The sequence below is a fragment of the Chiloscyllium punctatum genome, chromosome 6, assembly GCF_047496795.1.
Source record: "Chiloscyllium punctatum isolate Juve2018m chromosome 6, sChiPun1.3, whole genome shotgun sequence".
NCBI lineage: Eukaryota > Metazoa > Chordata > Chondrichthyes > Orectolobiformes > Hemiscylliidae > Chiloscyllium > Chiloscyllium punctatum.
The window spans coordinates 18933115-18952368 of record NC_092744.1 but is presented as its reverse complement, the minus strand read 5'-3'; the positions used below and the strand labels follow the sequence as shown (position 1 = coordinate 18952368).

General features: G+C 42.2%; 1 protein-coding gene across 1 annotated transcript in view; it reads left to right on the top strand.

Moving 5' to 3' along the window:
• Positions 1 to 19254, top strand: part of LOC140478588 (probable G-protein coupled receptor 149) — a 44644-nt gene that overhangs the window by 14691 nt on the left and 10699 nt on the right. The window contains exon 3 of the mRNA XM_072571811.1: positions 8123 to 8547. Within this exon, the coding sequence (XP_072427912.1) occupies positions 8123 to 8547 (425 nt within the window). The remainder of the gene's footprint in view (positions 1 to 8122; positions 8548 to 19254) is intronic.

Genomic DNA, 19254 nt, shown 5'->3' with positions numbered 1-19254 from the left:
ACCTACCCTTCACAAATCCGTGCTGGCTGTCCCTAATCAAGCAGTGTCTTTCCAGATACTCGTAAATCCTATTCCTCAGTACCCTTTCCATTACTTTGCCTACCACAGAAGTAAGACTAACTGGCCTGTAATTCCCGGGGTTATCCCTATTCCCTTTTTTGAACAGGGGCACAACATTCGCTACTCTCCAGTCCCCTGGTACCACCCCAGTTGCCAGTGAAGACGAGAAGATCATTGCCAACGGTACTGCAATTTCCTCTCTTGCTTCCCACATAATCCTAGGATATATCCCGTCAGGCCCGGGGGACTTGTCTATCCTCAAGTTGTTCAAAATGTCCAACACATCTTCCTTCCTAACAGGTATCTCTTCTAGCTTATCAGTCCGTTTCACACTCTCCTCTTCAACAATACGGTCCCTCTCGTTCGTAAATACTGAAGAGAAGTACTCGTTCAAGACCTCTCCTATCTCTTCCGACTCAATACACAGTCTCCCACCACTGTCCTTGATCGGACCTACCCTCGTTCTCGTCATTCTCAGGTTTCTCACATACGCATAGAATGCCTTGGGGTTATCCTTGATCCTATCCGCCAGGGATTTTTCATGCCCTCTCTTAGCTCTCCTAATCCCTTTCTTCAGGTCCCTTCTGGCTATCCTGTATCCCTCCACTGCTCTGTCTGAACCTTGTTTCCTCAACCTTATGTAAGCCTCCTTCTTCCTCTTTACTAGACATTCAACCTCCCTCGTCAACCAAGGCTCCCTCACACGACCATTTCTTTCCTGCCTGATCGGTACATACATATCAAGGACACGTCGTATCTGCTCCTTGAAAAAGTCCCACATTTCCACCACATCCTTCCCTGACAGCCTATGCTCCCAACGTATGCTCCTCAAATCCTGTCTTACAGCATCGTAATTTCCCTTCCCCCAATTGTAAAAACTTCCTTGTTGTGCGCACCTATCTCTCTCCATAACCAAGGTGAAAGTCACAGAATTGTGGTCGCCATCACCAAAATGTTCACCCACTAACAAGCCCACCACTTGTCCCGGTTCGTTACCGAGTACCAAATCCAATATGGCCTCCCCTCTGGTTGGACAATCTACATACTGCGTTAGAAAAGCTTCCTGGACACACTGCACAAACACCGCCCCATCCAATCTACTTGATCTAAAGAGCTTCCAATCAATATTTGGGAAGTTGAAGTCGCCCATGACTGCGACCCTGTGGCTTCTGCACCTTTCCAAAATCTGTTTCCCAATCTGTTTCTCCACATCTCTGCTGCTATTGGGGGGCCTATAATAAACACCCAACAAGGTGACTGCACCTTTCCTATTTCTGACTTCAGCCCATACTACCTCCAGAGGCAGATCCCCCTCAAACTTCCTTTCTGCAGCCGTTATACCATTTCTAATTAGCAATGCCACCCCCCCTCCTTTTTTACCATCCTCCCTAGTCTTACTGAAACATCTGTAACCAGGAACCTCCAACAGCCATTCCTGTCCCTCATCTATCCATGTTTCCGTGATGGCCACAACATCGTAGTCCCAGGTACCGATCCACGCCTTAAGTTCACCCACCTTATTTCTGACACTCCTTGCATTGAAGTATACGCACTTGAGCCCATCTCTGTGTCCGCAAGTAGTCCCTGTCAGTGCTACCTTCTCCACAGCCTCCCTACAGTCTTGGACATCCTGACACACAGCTAGCTTACTTGCTGGACTACAAGTCCGGATCCCATCCCCCTGCCAAATTAGTTTAAACCCCCCCGAAGTGTGCTAGCAAACCTACCCCCCAGGATATTGGTGCCCTTCTGGTTCAGGTGCAACCCGTCCTGTTTATACAGGTCCCACCTTCCCCAGAATGCAGTCCAATTGTCCAAATATCTGAAACCCTCCCTCCTACACCATCCTTGCAGCCACGTGTTCAACTGCACTCTCTCCCTATTCTTTGCCTCTCTGTCACGTGGCACCGGCAACAACCCAGAGATGACGACTCTGTCTGTCCTAGCTTTTAGCTTCCAGCCTAACTCCTTGAGCTCTTGAATGACCTCCCCACCCCTCTTCCTACCTATGTCGTTGTTGCCAATGTGTACCACGACTTCTGGCTGCACACCCTCCCCCTTAAGGATTCTGAAGACACGGTCCGAGACGTCTCGGACCCTAGCACCTGGGAGGCAACAAACCATCCGAGAGTCTCGCCCATGTCCACAGAACTGCCTGTCCGTCCCTCTAACTAGAGAGTCCCCTATAACTAGCGCTCTCCTCTTCTCCCCCTTTCCCTTCTGAATCTCAGAGCCACAGACCCCTTCACTGCAGCTTACACCTGCAAGGCTGTCCCCCCCAACAGTTTCCAAAGCTGCATACTTATTTTTTAGGGGAACGACCACAGGGGAACCCTGCACTGCCTGTTTCTTCCCCTTCCCACCTCTAACTGTTACCCAGCTACCTCTGTTCTCTGGCGTAACTATGTCCCTGTAGCTTCTATCGATCACCCTCTCAGCCTCTCGAATAATCCTCAGCTCATCCAGCTCCAGTTCCAGTTCCCTAACTCGTTCGGTGAGGATCAGGATCTGACTGCATTTCCTGCACACGAAGTCGGCAGGAGTATCGGTGGTCACCCCTACCTCAAACATCCTGCAGGAGGAACATTCCACCGCCTGCGCTGCCATGACTGTACACTGTCTCCAAAAACAAGAACACTGAGTCAATAACCTGTGGACTTTAAAGTTAGGTTAGAGGAGGAGGGTGGGAGGGAGGCCCTACGGAAGTAGGACCTGGGGTCTAGAACACACCCACTCAAATACTAATCACTTACCTTCCCGCCCAGCTATGCGCTCCAACCTCACTTCCGCTGCCCGCTACAGGTAAGTAATTTTGAAACAAACTGTCTTACCTTAGCTGTAGTCTCCCGGGTTCGTTTTTCCTCGGCCGCTGCTCCCACTCAAATGACCGTTGGTGATTAAAGGGGGAGTATTTATACTCACCGTTCTCCTTCCCGGCTGCCCCTCTGTTTACCGTCACTTCCTCTGCTGCTCCCGCTCTTTTTGTGAAGAGAGAAAAAAAAACCGCTGCCCGCTACAGGTAAGTAATTTTGAAACAAACTGTCTTACCTTAGCTGTAGTCTCCCGGGTTCGTTTTTCCTTGGCCGCTGCTCCCACTCAAATGACCGTTGGTGATTAAAGGGGGAGTATTTATACTCACCGTTCTCCTTCCCGGCTGCCCCTCTGTTTACCGTCACTTCCTCTGCTGCTCCCGCTCTTATTGTCAAGATTTAGGATATGTATATATAATATATATATATACACACACATACATATGCATGCATACACACACATGCACAGATGATTAATAATGCACACATCTGATGTCAATTGAACTGAGTAAAGAATCAGTACATTTTTGTGTAATTGTAAATCACAAGATGTCACTAGCAAGACTAACATTTATTTGCCCATTCCTAATTGCTCTTCAGAAATTACTGGTCAGTTGTCTTCTTGAGTACAATGGAACAGTTTGTTATACTGTTTCAGAGGGCAGTAAAGAATTAATCATGTTGCTATGGATCTGGAGGCACATATAGGCCAGAGTCGGAGATTTACATCCTCAAGGGACATTAAGCAACCAGATGTTTTTCTTCATAGCTGATAATTTCTTGGACATTTTTACTGAAATCAGCTTTTTTTTATTCCCAGGTTATTTAAATTACTTGATTTTAAATTTCCTGATAACCATGGTGGGAACCAAACTCACATCTCTCGTTGATTAGTTAGACGAGTACAAACTAATTTCATTGCTAGCCCAGCAACATGACCAATAAGTCATTATACCTTCTCAACTTTCATGCAACATTAAGACACTTTACAACAAGGTGGTCATTTCATTTTGCAATATGATCATTTCATCATCAGTTTGTAATTAAAGAAATTAATCATTAAAGAAATTAATTGTGACATCATTATTCAATAGACTTTTCAATACTATTAACTTTGCAAACTAAAGTTCATTTTATCACTGCACATATACTAAGCAATTAAACTTTTATTTTAAAAATGGTTAAAATGCTATTCCTAAATTTATTTCTGAATAATAAATCCTCTGCTCATGCATTTGAAATACTTTCAGATTTCACTATTGAGAACTGTAGCAGAGAAGAACTGAGAAAAATAGTGACTCAAATGTTAAATTGCTTGAGTTACACCCTGACGCTTATACCCGAAACGTTGATTCTCCTGCTCCTTGGATGCTGCCTGGCCTGCTGTGTTTTTCAGCACCATATTTTTCAACTCTGGTACTCCAGCATCTGCAGTCCTCGCTTTCTCCTAGTTGATCTTACACCCTGACGGACCAATTTGTCAGCTCAATCCATCAATTTGTAACTGTCATGTGACACACTTTCTATTTTTCATTCAGAAATATATCTTGGATGATGGTATTCTCCTGAACATGCACAATTTGAAAGTTTTAGGTTATAATTTAAATCCAAACTATAATATTTATTTGTTCTTTTGAGACTTTAACCAATAAGGCAACAAGAGACTGTTTGATGACTTAATTTGGGAAACTTTGCATAAGATGCAGAGTAATACCTATCAAATAGGATTGATTTATAGGCTTACTATGACTCAGTTTACTGTCGATTGAAGGGTTGGTACTTATTCTCTGGTCTCAGTTTTACACATCCAGGACCATGTACTTCCAGAAAGCTGCTGCTTATTAGCTCTTCTCAAGCCATAAGCCAGAACACAGTCAATTCTGTCATTATATTGTGATTGGCTTCACAGCAGTAATGCTCGTTTCTCATTTGTTTCAGAGGGGCTTGATCAATCTCTACTTGTGATGTGGAGGTGCCAGTGTTGGACTGGGGTAGGCAAAGTTAAAAATCAAACACCAGGTTATAGTTCAACAGGTTTATTTGGAAGTACAAGCTTTTGTACAAGCTAGTTACCTGATGAAGGAGCTACAAAAGATTATGCTTCTGAATGGACTATTGGACTATAGCCTGGTGTTGTGTGACTTTTAACAATATCTGACTGGCTGCCAATGGGGATGAATAGTGACTGATATCACCTCCCACTATCTCTGAACTTAGGTGTCAATTTCCATGAGCCTATAACTTCATTGTGGTCTGTTATTGTTACTTCTATGACTCCTACTTTATTGTATTTTTATTGTAGTTTTATTGTATTTTTATTACCCATTTTGGCCCATGAGATGAGGCGAGACTGAATGGCCTTGTTAATAAGGTTGCATTTGACTAAGTGTGGTACCAAGGAGCTCTAGCAAATCTGGGGTCAGTGGGAATCAGGGAAGAATGCTTCACTGGCCGAAGTCATATCTGATGGTTATGGTGGTTGAGGTCAATCATCTGCAGGTAATGTCTTGGCCCAACAATCTTCAGATGCATCATCAGTACCCTTCACTTCAGCATAAGTTCAGAACTAGCAATGTTCACTGGTGACTGAACAATGTTCAGTATCATTTGTGACTCCTCAGACACTGAAGCAGTCTGTTCCAAAATGCAACAAGACCTTGATAATGTTTGGGCTTGGGCAGACAAGTGGCAAGTAACATTCATGCCACACAAGTGCCAAGTGATGACCATGTCCAACAAGAGAGAATCTAAATATCATCCCTTGACGTTAAATGGCATCATCATTTTTGAATCTAGACTAACAACATCCTGGGATTACTGTTGATCTGTAACTGAAGTGGACTAGTTATATAAGCACTGTGGGTACAAAAATAGGTGAGAAAATAGGAATCTTACAGCAAGTTATTCTCCAAAACCTGTCCACCATTTATAAGAAACAGATCAGGCATGTGATTGAACATAGGTGCAATCATCAGTGAGTATTTCCTTTCTGATCTAATGATGCAGTTAAGGTAATTGATGAAGCAGTTGAATAAGGTTAGGCCTAGGACACTACCCTGAGGTACACCTGCAGTGATGTCCTAGAGCTGAGATGATTGAATTTCACCAACTACAACCATCTTCCTTTTTGTCACATATCACTACAAACAGTGGAGAGATTTTCCCTACACTCCCATTGATTCCAGTCTTGCTAGGCTTCCTTAACCCTAAATTTTCTAGAGTTTAGAAGACCGCTAAATGATTGTATTGAAGTGTACAGGGCTCTAGAATGTAGATGTAGAAAGGAAGTTTTATGGTGGCTTAGGAGGTCTTGAACCAGGGGCCATAGTCATTGGCCACTTAAAACTGGGATGAGGAGGAATACTATCACGAATGGGTGGTGACTCTTAGCAAATCTCTACCTCAGTGGCTGTAGAGCTTCAATAGTTGAACATATTCAAGACAAAGATTGATAGATTTCTACATATTAATAATGATATCTGGATGGTGCAAAACCCTGGCGTTGAGGTAGAGGATCAGCTGTAATTTGGTTTAATGGTGGAGCAGGCTCAATGAGTCAAATGGCCTACTTGCATTCCCATTTCCTTTATTGCTAAACCATGTGCTGTCTCATGTAGCAAATATATCTCTCAAATTATTTCCTAGCAATTAGGTTTAAGTTCTTTGTTAAGAAGCATAATTCATTAATAAACCTTCAAAACAACAGTGATTACACTTGAAAAGTTTATGAGTTGTTCAGCTTTTTGGCACATCTTAAAAAGTGCAATATAATTTCAAGTGCTGTCTTTATTTTCCTAGTTTGAAAATAGTTCATGAAATCCAGAGAGTATACTGAGAATCTTCATTTAATTTAAGAGAAACATTATTCATTTTAAAATGGCAAAATGTGTGAACACAGAAAAATTGAGGTAATGAAGAACAGGAAAGGCAATACTTTGGCATCTGAAACTGAGAACAAAAAAATACAGTCAAGTTTTATGAGGTACAATGTCCAAAACACTAATAAATCTTTTTGTTTCAAATCCTGACTGCCCAGTTGGGACAAGCTGGCGTTTTCTATTCTATCAAAAACTAGTCAGTGGCTTCTCAACAATGATCTCCTGAAAATAATTACTTTTGTATCATGCAGAGCATGGAACATTGCTCTTTTTAAGGGTTATGTAACTTTGGAACAATATGCCCAAGAAAGCAGTGGAGGCAAGCAATTCAATATTTTTAAGACAGAGTTAAATAGATGGCAAAGAGCACTAAAGGTTACTGGGTAGTCAGGAATGCAGATTTTTAAAAATAAAATCAGCCATGGTCTTATTAAATGGCTGAAAAGAACTGAGGGGCTGGACAGGCTACTTCTGCTCAATCTTTATACATTTATTTGCTTAGAACCATTTAATTTATCCTCTTGTAAGAGGTAATGTCTTATCATTTTTATGTATTTATTTTTAGCCCTCAATCAAAATGACAAGAAATGATCGTGTTAATGTCACATGATGGTTGTAAAAGCAAGAAGCGCAAAATTTTGTTGCCACATTTTTTACTGTAAACCAGTGACTATACTTCAACAAGTACTTAATTTGCTGTTAAGCATTTTGAGACATCTCGTGATCATGAAAAAGCTACATATATATAAGTCATTCTCTCTATCATAGCTATAATCTCTTCAGTGTTCAGCATGTCTTGTTTTGCCTGCTTATCAGTCACCATTTTGCACACAGCTGCTTCCTCCTAAAATATAATTTAATTTAGAATCGATGATGACCAGTTTGAAGGAGATATTTTATGCCTGTCTAAGAGAGCAAATACTAGATCCTAGTTTAACACTTCCTCTGAAAGGTGTTGTCTCTGACAGTGGAGTGTTCACTTGGGCTGCGTTCAGAGTGCTGACCTGGATAATGTGTATAAATCCCAGACAGTGGGCTTTAACCTTCAACATCTTAATGCAGAGAAAAGAACACTGCTAGCTGAGCCATGGCCGACCTTGTTCCTCAACTGGTGCAATGTTTCCTCGCCTCTCTCTCTCCTCACAATCTCAGTGACAGTATTGGGTGAAACAAAAACCAGAGTTCCTAATTCTGGACACAGACTTTCTCCACTGCATTTACAAAATGCCTTTATTTGTGCCAAATTGTTACAAATTTGTCTCTAATAGAATTGCTTTCACAGATTGAAATGTATAAATAATTGTTTGATATGACTATTTTAGCAATATTAAAACAATGGTTATTCATTGACAAATAATTCTGACTTGTATCTAGCAAAACGAAGAGGTTTTGAATTCAACCTGTCATTCCAGCAAGGATACGAGGTGTATAAGATATCCCAAGCAAACAGCTGCAGTGTTGAAGAAAACAAGTCTCCATCACACCATAGTCTGACCGCCTTCGCATCAGAGTGCAGCAAATTTGCCCCGGTCCAACAAAAGGAAACTCAGAGCGACGCCAGGGTCGAGATCAGCACCACCGCTCCTCGGGACAGCTCCCTGCGGGGTTCCACAGACCAGAGCGCAGAGGCGTGCAAAGTCACCACTCGTCAGGACAAGGGGAGCAGCAAGGAACCCAGAAGGTCAGGCGCAGCTACCCCGGAAGGCTCAGAGCGCAAATTAGCCCAAGAGGAAGGACGCAAGTTGGAGCTGGTTGACTGGGAGTGGTGTCGAAGCAAGTCTGAAAGGACTCCACGACAGGTGAGTGCGTTTACAAGTGCATCATCAAGCATGTCCTTGGTTGATATATCTAACCAAATCCGAAACCCAAGGTATCAGGTTTATTGCAGAAAGAATCTTGAAAGAAAGCTCGAGTGTCGCTCTGTAGGAACATCGTTCACGCCTGAATGAAATACCTTTGTTAAACAAAGGTATTTCATTCAGGCTATTTGCCTCTATTTATTTACATAGGTAAGCTAGTAAATGATGTAACACACAAATTCTTGCAATAAACTATCTTAATGTTGTGAATATTTGTACTGTATAACGCAATGTCATTATTGGGAATGTTTTCAGGCATTGCCGGTATTCGCTTTGGGAATTCCAATTGGCACAACACTTCTGTTACTGGTCATGTATTTTTCTTGAGTTTTTTTTAACCCAAGAGAGTTCTGGCCTAAAGTAGGCACATTGCGAATTTGCCCAGAGCCAGAACAGAGGAGAGTGAACTCTGTGCTGTTGATACAGTTGTGATTCACACAAGCCTTTTGAGACCAAACTAGCCCACAGGAAGCCTGAGGTAATGTGGCATGTAAGTTATAATCTGGAGCTATGAATAGTAATTGTGAAGGGTCCAGTTTCATTCCATCACATTGGTGATTTGGAACCTCAACAAATCTTGTCGTCTGTCCTTGCCATGTGTTTGAAGGATTTGTAGGTTGATACACAGCCTGTTTGGTTGCATCATGGATACATGATTCTTGACCATGAAAATCTAGATAGGATTTGAACTCAGAGCTTCCAGCTCAGATGCAGGAATGCTATTCAATATGCCACGAGACTGAATTGACTATATATTAACAGTACAATATCATTCATTCCCCACCATCTCTCTCCTATCACTACCAGCACTACCGCTGCTCAATTTTCCTTCCTTTTCTGAAGAATCGGTTTCACAGGTATTGGCAACACTCAAGTGTATAATCCAAATGCTGATGCAATCCCCAAAAATGATTGTTGCCAGGTTGTTCAACAATTATTCAGCAATCATGATATTCACATTACAATAACACATGATTATTTACACAGAGACATACAAGATTACAGAATCAGAATTGTTACAGTGCAGAATGATGCCACTTGGGCCCTACATACTCCTTTCAACACCAACCAGGAGTAGAATTAAATTAGTATAAATGAAAACAAGAGAGTTCTCCCTTGAGCCCTACAGATAATTTATCATTCAGAGACTCATCACTAATGCTGGAGGAGTATTCCATTGCCAGATTGGAGTTTTTTCATTCATCCATGGAAAGTGGGAGTCACTGGCTAGGCCAGCAGATTATTGTCCATCCCTAATTGCCCAGAAGACAGTTAAAAGTCAACCACATTGAGTAGGTCCAGAGTCATGTGTAGGCCATACCAAGTAAGGACATCAGTTTCTTTCCCTAAAGGATATTAGTGAACCAGGTGGGTTTTTCCTGACAATTGGCAACAGTTTATGATCATCGTTAGACTCTTAATTCAGATTTTTATAAAAAATTGAATTCAAATTTCATCATCTGTGCTGAACCCACATTCCCAGAACAAGACCTAATCTCCAGATTGAAAGCCTGGCCATTGCCGCCCCTAGTTATTAAATCAAGCCTATGTCACCCTTCTCAGGTGGACCTAAAAGACTCTTTGGCATTATTTCAAGCAGGATAGCTGGTCATTATCATATTGGTGTTTGTGGGAGCTTTCTATTCATAAATTGCCGGCTGCATTTCCTACGTTACAACAATGATTACATTTCAACAGTATAGAAGCAAAGAGGTCCTTTTGCAGCTGTACAGAGCCCTGGTGAGACTGCACCTGGAATATTGTGCGCAGTTTTGGTCTCCAAATTTGAGGAAAGACATTCTGGCTATTGAGGGAGTGCAGTGTAGATTCACGAGGTCAATTTCTGGAATGGCAGGACTACCTTATGCTGAAAGATTGGCGCGACTGGGCTTGTATGCCCTTGAGTTTAGAAGGCTGAGAGGGGATCTGATTGAGACGTATAAGATTATTAAAGGATTGGACACTCTGGAGGCAGGAAGCATGTTTCCACTGATGGGTCAGTCCCGAACCAGAGGACACAGTTTAAAAATAAGGGGTAGGCCACTTAGAACAGAGTTGAGGAGAAACTTCTTCACCTAGAGAGTGGTGGGTGTATGGAATGCTCTGCCCCAGAAGGCTGTGGAGGCTAAGTGTCTGGATACTTTCAAGAAAGAGTTCTTTAGAGCTCTTAAGGATAGTGGAATCAAGGATTATGGGGATAAGGCAGGCACAGGATACTAATTAGGATGATCAGCCATGATCATAATGAATGGTGGTGCAGGCTCGAAGAGCAGAATGGCCTACTCCTGCACCTATTGTCTATTGTCTATTTTATTGGATATAAAGAGCTTCAGGATGCCTTTTGATTGTGAAAAGTCCTACTAAAATCCAGTTTCTGCATTTCATTATAACTGTACTTCCATACTAAGATCAAATTATAAACTGCATTTTAATTCTCCTCACACTTCTTGTAAAGCAGAAAGAAATTTTCATTTATGTGTTACCAGGAGACGAGCCTGTTAGAAATTGAGAAATATTTTGTTTCTTTGTGACATCTCTCCTTTATTTGATATTAAACTAGAAATTATTATGTTTCTCAGGAGTGGGCAACGTGCTTTGGGAAATGTAGTGTTTATTCTCTGTTTGTAGGAAACCACAACAAATTGGATTAAAGAAAATATATATTGAGAACTGGAAAGAGATAGAAAGGGGTTACATTCTGTTCACTGCTTTCCTCATGTCTCTGCATAAATGTTTCATAGCTCGCATCCTTATGTTCAAATCCCTCTATGGCTTAACTCCTTCCCTATTCTTCCCTTCCCTATCCTTCTGTATTGTTCTATTCTTTTGTATAACCACAAATTCTTTTGTCACTCTATTGGTTGAAATGCATTCAACTGTTCATATCCTATGGCTGGAGTAGTCACCCTCCAGATCTTTGCCCAAATTTCCCATTTTAAAACATGCCTTATAACTTGGTTCCACCTGAGTCTTCTACCATCTATCTTGATATCTCCTTATGAGGTTTAAAGTCAAATTTTATTTGAGGCACATTCTGGTGGAGCAACTTGTTATATTTTATAATATTAAAGATGAAAGCTATACAACATTAAAACTAACTATAACACAAATGCAGCCAGTTAGTAAATCAACTCTGTACTGGTGTTTTACAAATCAATTCCAAACCAACATCATTGTCTTGCTTTGTCGCTGTGCCTCTACTTTATCCTCTGGCTTTCAGAATTCTGCCAGTCATGCGTTAGTTCACACTAGGTTTTATTCAGTTGTATTCCCACATCCCATCCTTTCTGATCTGATAATGTCTTGACTTAAAAATTCTGTTATTTTCAAATATCTGTTACACCTTATCCCTCCCTATGTTTGCAATGTCCCCAGCCCAATCTGGGATCTCTACATTCCTCTAATTTCCAACATTTTCACTATTACATAGAACATAGAACAGTACAGTGTAGTACAAGCCCTTCAGCCCTCGATGTTGCATTGATCTGTGAAACCAATCTGAAGCCCATTTAACCTACACTATTCCATTCTCGTCCATATGCCTATCCAATGACCATGTAAATGCCCGTAAAATTGGCAAGTCTACAACTGTTGCAGGCAGTGTGTTCCACAACCCTACTACTCTCTGAGTAAAGAAGCTACCTCTGAATTTTATCCTATATCTATCACCTCTCAGTTTAAAACTATGCCCCCTTGTGCTGGCCATTGCCATCCGAGGAAAAAGGATGTAACTGTCCACCACATCAAACCCTCTGATTATCTTATATGTCTCAATGAAGACAACTCTCGACCTTCTTCTCTCTAACAAAAACAGCCTCAAGTCCCTCAACCTTGCCTCGTAAGACCTTCCCTGCATACCAAGCAACATCTTAGTAAATCTCCTCTGAACCGTTTCCAAAGCTTTCACATCCTTCCTATAATACAGTGACCAAAACTGCATGCAATACCCCAAGTGCGGCCGCACCAGAATTTTGTTCAGCTGCAGACCTCATGGTTCTGAAACTCGCTCCCTCAATGAATAAAATATAACACACCAAATGCCTTCGTAACAGCCCTATCAACCTGGGTGGCAACTTTGGGGGATCTACGTACGTGGACACCAAGATCTCTCTACACACCAAGGCTCATCTACACAACCAAGAATCTTACCATTTGCCCAGTACTCTGCATTACTCCTTCCAAAGTGAATCACCTCACACTTTTCCACATGAAACTCCATTTGCCACCTCTCAGCCCAGCTCTGTAGTGTATCCATATCCCTCTGTATCCGATAACACCCTTGGCACTATCCACAACTGTATCGAGCTTAGTTCATATGCAAAATTACTAACCCATCTTCCTACACCGTCATCCAGGTCGTTTATAAAAATGACAAACACCAGTGGACCCAGAACAAATCCTTGTGGTACACCACTAAGTAACTGAACTCCAGGATAAACATTTCCCATCAACCACCACCCTCTGTCTTCTTTCTGATCCACACCGCTAAATCGCCCTCAATCACATGCCTCCATATTTTGTGCAGTAGCCTACCATGGGGAACCTTATTAAACACCTTACTGAAATCCATATACACCACATCAGTGGCTTTACCCTATTTGGTGCAAGCCCTTCAGCCACCTGTTTGGTCACCTTCTCAAAGAACTCAATAAAGATTGTGAGGCATGACCTTAAGACCATAAGACATAGGAGTGGAAGTAAGGCCATTCGGCCCATCGAATCCACTCCGCCATTCAATCATGGCTGATGGGCATTTCAACTCCACTTACCCACATTCTCCCCATAGCCCTTAATTCCTTGTGACATCAAGAATTTATCAATCTCTGTCTTGAAGTCATTTAGCATCCCAGCCTTCACTGTACTCCGCAGCAATGAATTCCACAGGCCCACCACTCTCTGGTTGAAGAAATGTCTCTGCATTTCTGTTCTGAATTTACCCCCTTCACAAAACTGTGTTGACTATCCTTAATCAACTTATTTCTTTCAAGGTGATTATAAATCATGTCTCTTTTAACTCTTTCCAACACTTTACCCACAACAGCAGTAAGGCTTACTGGTCTATAATTACCACAGTTGTCTCTACCCCACGTCTTGAACAAGGGAACAACATTTGCTATCCTCCAGTCTTCTGTATTATTCCTGTAGACAATGACAACATAAAGATCAAAACCAAAGGGTCTGCAATCTCCTCCCTGGCTTCCCAGAGAATCCTAGGATTCATATATTTTCAACTTTCCAGAATTTCTAACACTTCCTCCTTGTGAACCTCAATCCCATCCAGTCTAGTAGCTTGTTTCTCAGTATTCTCCTCAACAATATTGTCCTTTTCCAGTATGAATACTGATGAAAAATATTCATTTAGTGCTTCCTGTATCTCCTCTGACTCCACACACAACTTCCCACTACTGTCCTTGATTGGTCCTAATCTTACTTTAGTCATTCTCTTGTCTCTTAAATACCTATAGAAAGTTTTAAGGTTTTCCCTGATCCTATCCGCCAACAACTTGTCATGTCCCCTTCTTGCTTGTCTTAGCTCTCTCTTTAGGTCTTTCCTGGCTAACTTGTAACTCTCAATCACCCTAACTGAGCCTTCACATCTCATTCTAACATAAGCCTTCTTCTTCCTCTTCACTAGAGATTCAACTTCTTTAGTAAACCACGACTCCTGTGCTGAACAGCTTCCTCCCTGTCTGACAGGTACATACTTATCAAGGACCCGCAGTAGCTGCTCCTTGAATAAGCTCCACATTTCAATTGTGCCGATTCCCTGCCATTTCCTTCCCCATCCTATGCATCCTAAATCTTGTCTAATCACATTGTAATTACCTTTCCCTCAGCTATAGCTCTTATGTCTGGTGTATACCTATCCCTTTCCATCAGTAAATTAAACATAACTGAATTGTGGTTACTATCACCAAAGTGCTCACCTACCTTCAAATCTAACACCTGGCCGGGTTCATTACCCAGTACCAAATCAAATGTGGCCTCGCCCTTGTTGGCCTGTCGACATACTGTGTCAGAAAACCCTCCTGCACACATTGTCAGAAAGTGACACATCTAAAGTACTTGAACTATAGCATTTCCAGTCAATATTTGGAAAATTGAAGTCCCCCGTAACAACTACCCTGTCACTCTTGCGCCTATGAAGAATTATCTTTTTTATCCTTTCCTCTAAATCTCTGGAACTATTTGGAGGCCTATAGAAAAATCCCAACAGGGTGACTGCTCCTTTCCTGTTGCTAATTTCAGCCCATACTACCTCAGTTGATGAGTCCTCAAACGTCTTTTCTGCAGCTGTAATACTGTCCTTGACGAACAATGTCACGCTCCCATCGCTTTTACCATCTTCTCTCTTCTTACTGAAACATCTAAATCCCGGAACCTGCAATAACCATTCCTGCCCCTGCTGTATCCATGTCTCCAAAATGGCCAGAACATCAAAATCCCAGGTAAAGACCATTGCTGCAAGTTCGACCACTTTATTCCAGATGCTCGTGGCGTTGAAATAGACACACTTAGAGCCATAGAGTCATAGAGATGTACAGCATGGAAACAGACCCTTCAGTCCAACCCATCCATGCTGACTAGATATGCCAACCCAATCTAGCCCCACCTGCCAGCACCCAGCCCATATCCCTCCAAACCCTTCCTATTCATATACCCATCCAAATGACTTTTAAATGTTGCAATTGTACCAGCCTCCACCACTTCCTCTGGCAACTCATTCCATACACGTACCACCCTCTGCGTGAAAATGTTGTCCCTCAGGTCTCTTTTATATCTTTCCTCTCTCACCCTAAACCTATGCCCTCTAGTTCTGGGCTCCCCACTCCAGGGAAAATACTTTGCCTATTTATCCTATCCATGCCCCTCATAACTTTGTAAACCTGTATAAGGTCATCCTTCAGCCTCTGACGCTTCAGGGAAAACAGCCCCAGCCTGGTCAGCCACTCCCTATAGCTCAAATCCTCTAACCCTGGCAGCATCCTTGAAAATCTTTTCTGTACCTTTTCAAGTTTCACAACAGCTTTCCAATAGGAAGGAGACCAGAATTGCACATAATATTCCACCAGTGACCTAACCAATGTTCTGTACAGCTGCAACATGACCTCCCAACTCCTGTACTCAATACTCTGACCGATAAAGGAAAGCATACCGAATGCCTTCTTCACTATCCTATCTACCTGTGACTCCACTTTCAAGGACCTTTGAACCTGCACTCCAAGGTCTCTTTGTTCAGCAACACTCCCTAAGACCTTACCATTAAGTGTATAAGTCCTGCTAAGTTTTGCTTTCGCAAAATGAGGCACCTCGCATTTATCTGAATTAAACTCCATCTGCCACTTCTCAGCCCATTTGCCAATCTGATCAAGATCCCATTGTAATCTGAGCTAACTTTCTTCGCTGTCCACTACGCCTCCAATTTCGGTGTCATCTGGAAACTTACTAACTGTACCTCTTATGCTCGCATCCAAACCATTTCGGTAAATTACGAAAAGCAGAGGACCCAGCACTGATCCTTGTGGCACTCCACTGGTCACAGGCCTCCATTCACCACCACTCTCTGTCTTCTACCTTTGAGCCAGTTCTGTATCCAAATGACTAGTTCTCCCTTTATTCCGTGAGATCTAACCTTGCTAACCAGTCTCCCATGGGGAACCTTGTCGAACGTCTTACTGAAATCCATATAGATCACATCTACCACTCTGCCCTCATCAATCCTCTTTGTTACTTCTTCAAAAAACTCAATCAAGTTTGTGAGACATGATTTCCCACACACAAATCCATGTTGACTATCTCTAATCAGTCCTTGCCTTTCCAAATACATGTACATTCTGTCCCTCAGGATTCCCTCCAATAGCTTGCCCACCACCGACATCAGGCCCATTGGTCTATAGCTCCCTGGCTTGTCCATACCACCCTTCTTAAACAGTGGCATCACGTTAGCCAACCTCCAGTCTTCTGGCACCTCACCTGTGACTATCGATGATACAATATCTCAGCAAGAGGCCCAACAATCATTTCCCTAGCTTCCCACAGAGTTCTAGGTTACACATGATCAGGTCCTGGGGATCTTTCCACCTTTACGCGTTTCAAGACATCCAGCACTTCCTCCTCTGTAATTTGGACATTTTTCAAGATGTCACCATCTATATCCCTACATTCCCTACGTTCTCTATTTTCCTTGTCCTTTTCCACAGTAAATTTTCTGCAGCTCCACACAAAGGCCGCCTTGCTGATCTTTGAGGGGCCCTATTCTCTCCCTAATTACCTTTTTGTCCTTAATGTATTTGTAAAAACCCTTTGGATTCTTCTTAATTCTATTTGCTAAACTATCTCATGTCCCCTTTTCTCCCTCCTGATTTCCCTTTTAAGTATACTCCTACTGCCTTTATACTCTTCGAAGGATTCACTCAATCTATCCTGTCTATATCTGACATATGCTTCCTTCTTTTTCTTAACCAATCCCTCAATTTCTTTCATCATCCAGCATTCCCTATACCTACCAGCCTTTCCTTTCACCCTGACAGGAATATACTTTCTCTGAATTCTCGTTATCTCATTTCTGAAGGCTTCCCATTTTCCAGCCGTCCCTTTACCTGCAAACAACTACCCCCAATCAGCTTTCGAAAGTTCTTGCCTAATACCGTCAAAATTGACCTTTCTCCAATTTAGAACTTCAACTGTTAGATCTGGTCTATCCTTTTCCATCACTATTTTAGACCTAATAGAATTATATTTGCTGGCCTCAAGTGCTCCCCCACTGACACCTCAGTCACCTGCCCTGCCTTATTTCCCAAGAGTAGGTCAAGTTTTACACCTTCTCTCATAGGTACATCCACACGTTGAATGAGAAAAATTTTTGTACACACTTAACAAATTCCTTTCCATCTAAACTTTTAACACCATGGCAGTTCCAGTCTATGTTTGGAAAGTTAAAATCCACTACCACAACCACCATATTTTCTTACAGATAGCTGAGATCTCCTTACAAACTTATTTTTCAATTTTGCTCTAACTATTAGGGGGTCTATAATACAATCCCAGTAAGGTGATCATCCCTTTCGTATTTCTCAGTTCCACCCAAATAACTTCCCTAGATGTATTTCTGGGAATATCCTCCCTCAGTACAGCTGTAATGCTATCCCTTATCAAAGACGCCACTCTCCCTCCTCTCTTGCCCCCCTTTCTATCCTTCCTATAGCATTTGTATCCTGGAACATTAAGCTGCCAGTCCAGTCCATCCCTGACCATGCTTCTGTAATTTCTATGATATCCCAGTCTTCATGTTCCTAACCATGCCCTGAGTTCATCTGCCTTCCCTGTTAGACCCCTTGTATTGAAATAAATGCAGTTTAAATTATTATTCCTACCTTGTCCCTGCCTGCCCTGACTGTTTGACTTGCTTCTGTTCTCAACTATACCAGTCTCAGATCGATCTCTTTCCTTACTATCTCCCTGGTTCCCAACTCCCACTATACTAGTTTAAATCCTCCTGAGCAGAGGTCCCACCTACCCAAGAAAGAGCCCCAATTATCCAGGAATCCAAAACCCTCCCCCCCTGCACCATCCCTGTAGCTACGTGTTCAACTCTTCTCTCTCCTTATTCCTCGCCTCGCTGGTAGGTGGCACAGGCAACAAACCAGAGATAACACTCTATTTGTTCCAGCTCTAAGCTTCCACCCTCACTCTCTGAATTTCTGCCTTAAATCCCCATCTCTCTTCCTACCTATGTCATTGGTGCCAATGTGGACCACGACTTGGGGCAATTCCCCCTCCCCCACAAGGATCCTAAAAACACGATCAGAGACATCACGAACCCTTGCACCTCGGAGTCAACACACCAACTATGAATGTGTCTCACTTCCACAGAACCTCCTGTCTGTCCACAGTAGTAGCCCTGTCTCTAGACTTAATTGCAGGAAAATTCATCCCTGCCTGCTGAACTACTGTGCTTCTCTGCCTCTTTTATATGAACATAAATAGGAGTAGGCCATTCAGCCCTTTAAGACTGTTTCAACAGTCAGTAAGATCATGCCTGATGTGGTAGTGGCCTCACCTCCATTTTCCTGTTTGCCCACAACAATCCCTTGACTGTCAAAAATCTATCAACCACAGCCTTGAAGCAATTGAATGACCCAGCCTTCTGTACTTTCTAGGGAAGAGAATTCAACACCAATACACCTTTTGCACAAAATAATTTTCCTCAGCTCCTTCTTAACAGTGAGACCGCTTATTTTTAAACAGTCCCCAGTTCTCGGAGAGGGAGAAACGACTTCTCAAAATTCACCCTGTCAAGTCCCCTCAGAATCATGTATGCCTTCATGAGGCCACTTCTCATTCTTCTAAACTCCAGAGAACACAGGCCAAATTTACCCAACAGCATCCCGTAGGAGAAGCCTCTCAGCTCAGAAACTAATCTAGAAACTTTTGGTCTGCTGTCTTCAATGCAAGATATCTTTTCTTCAATCTAGAAATCAAAACCACATATAAAACTCCAGATGTGATCTCACCGAAGTCCTGTACAAATGTTCTTCTTTAAGATACTCCTTAAAACCTAATTCTTTTTGGTTTCCTGACAGTGTGTCAAGTTGGCATCTTATTTTATTCCTGCATAGCACCTTAAGAAGTGAAACTATGTTAAGG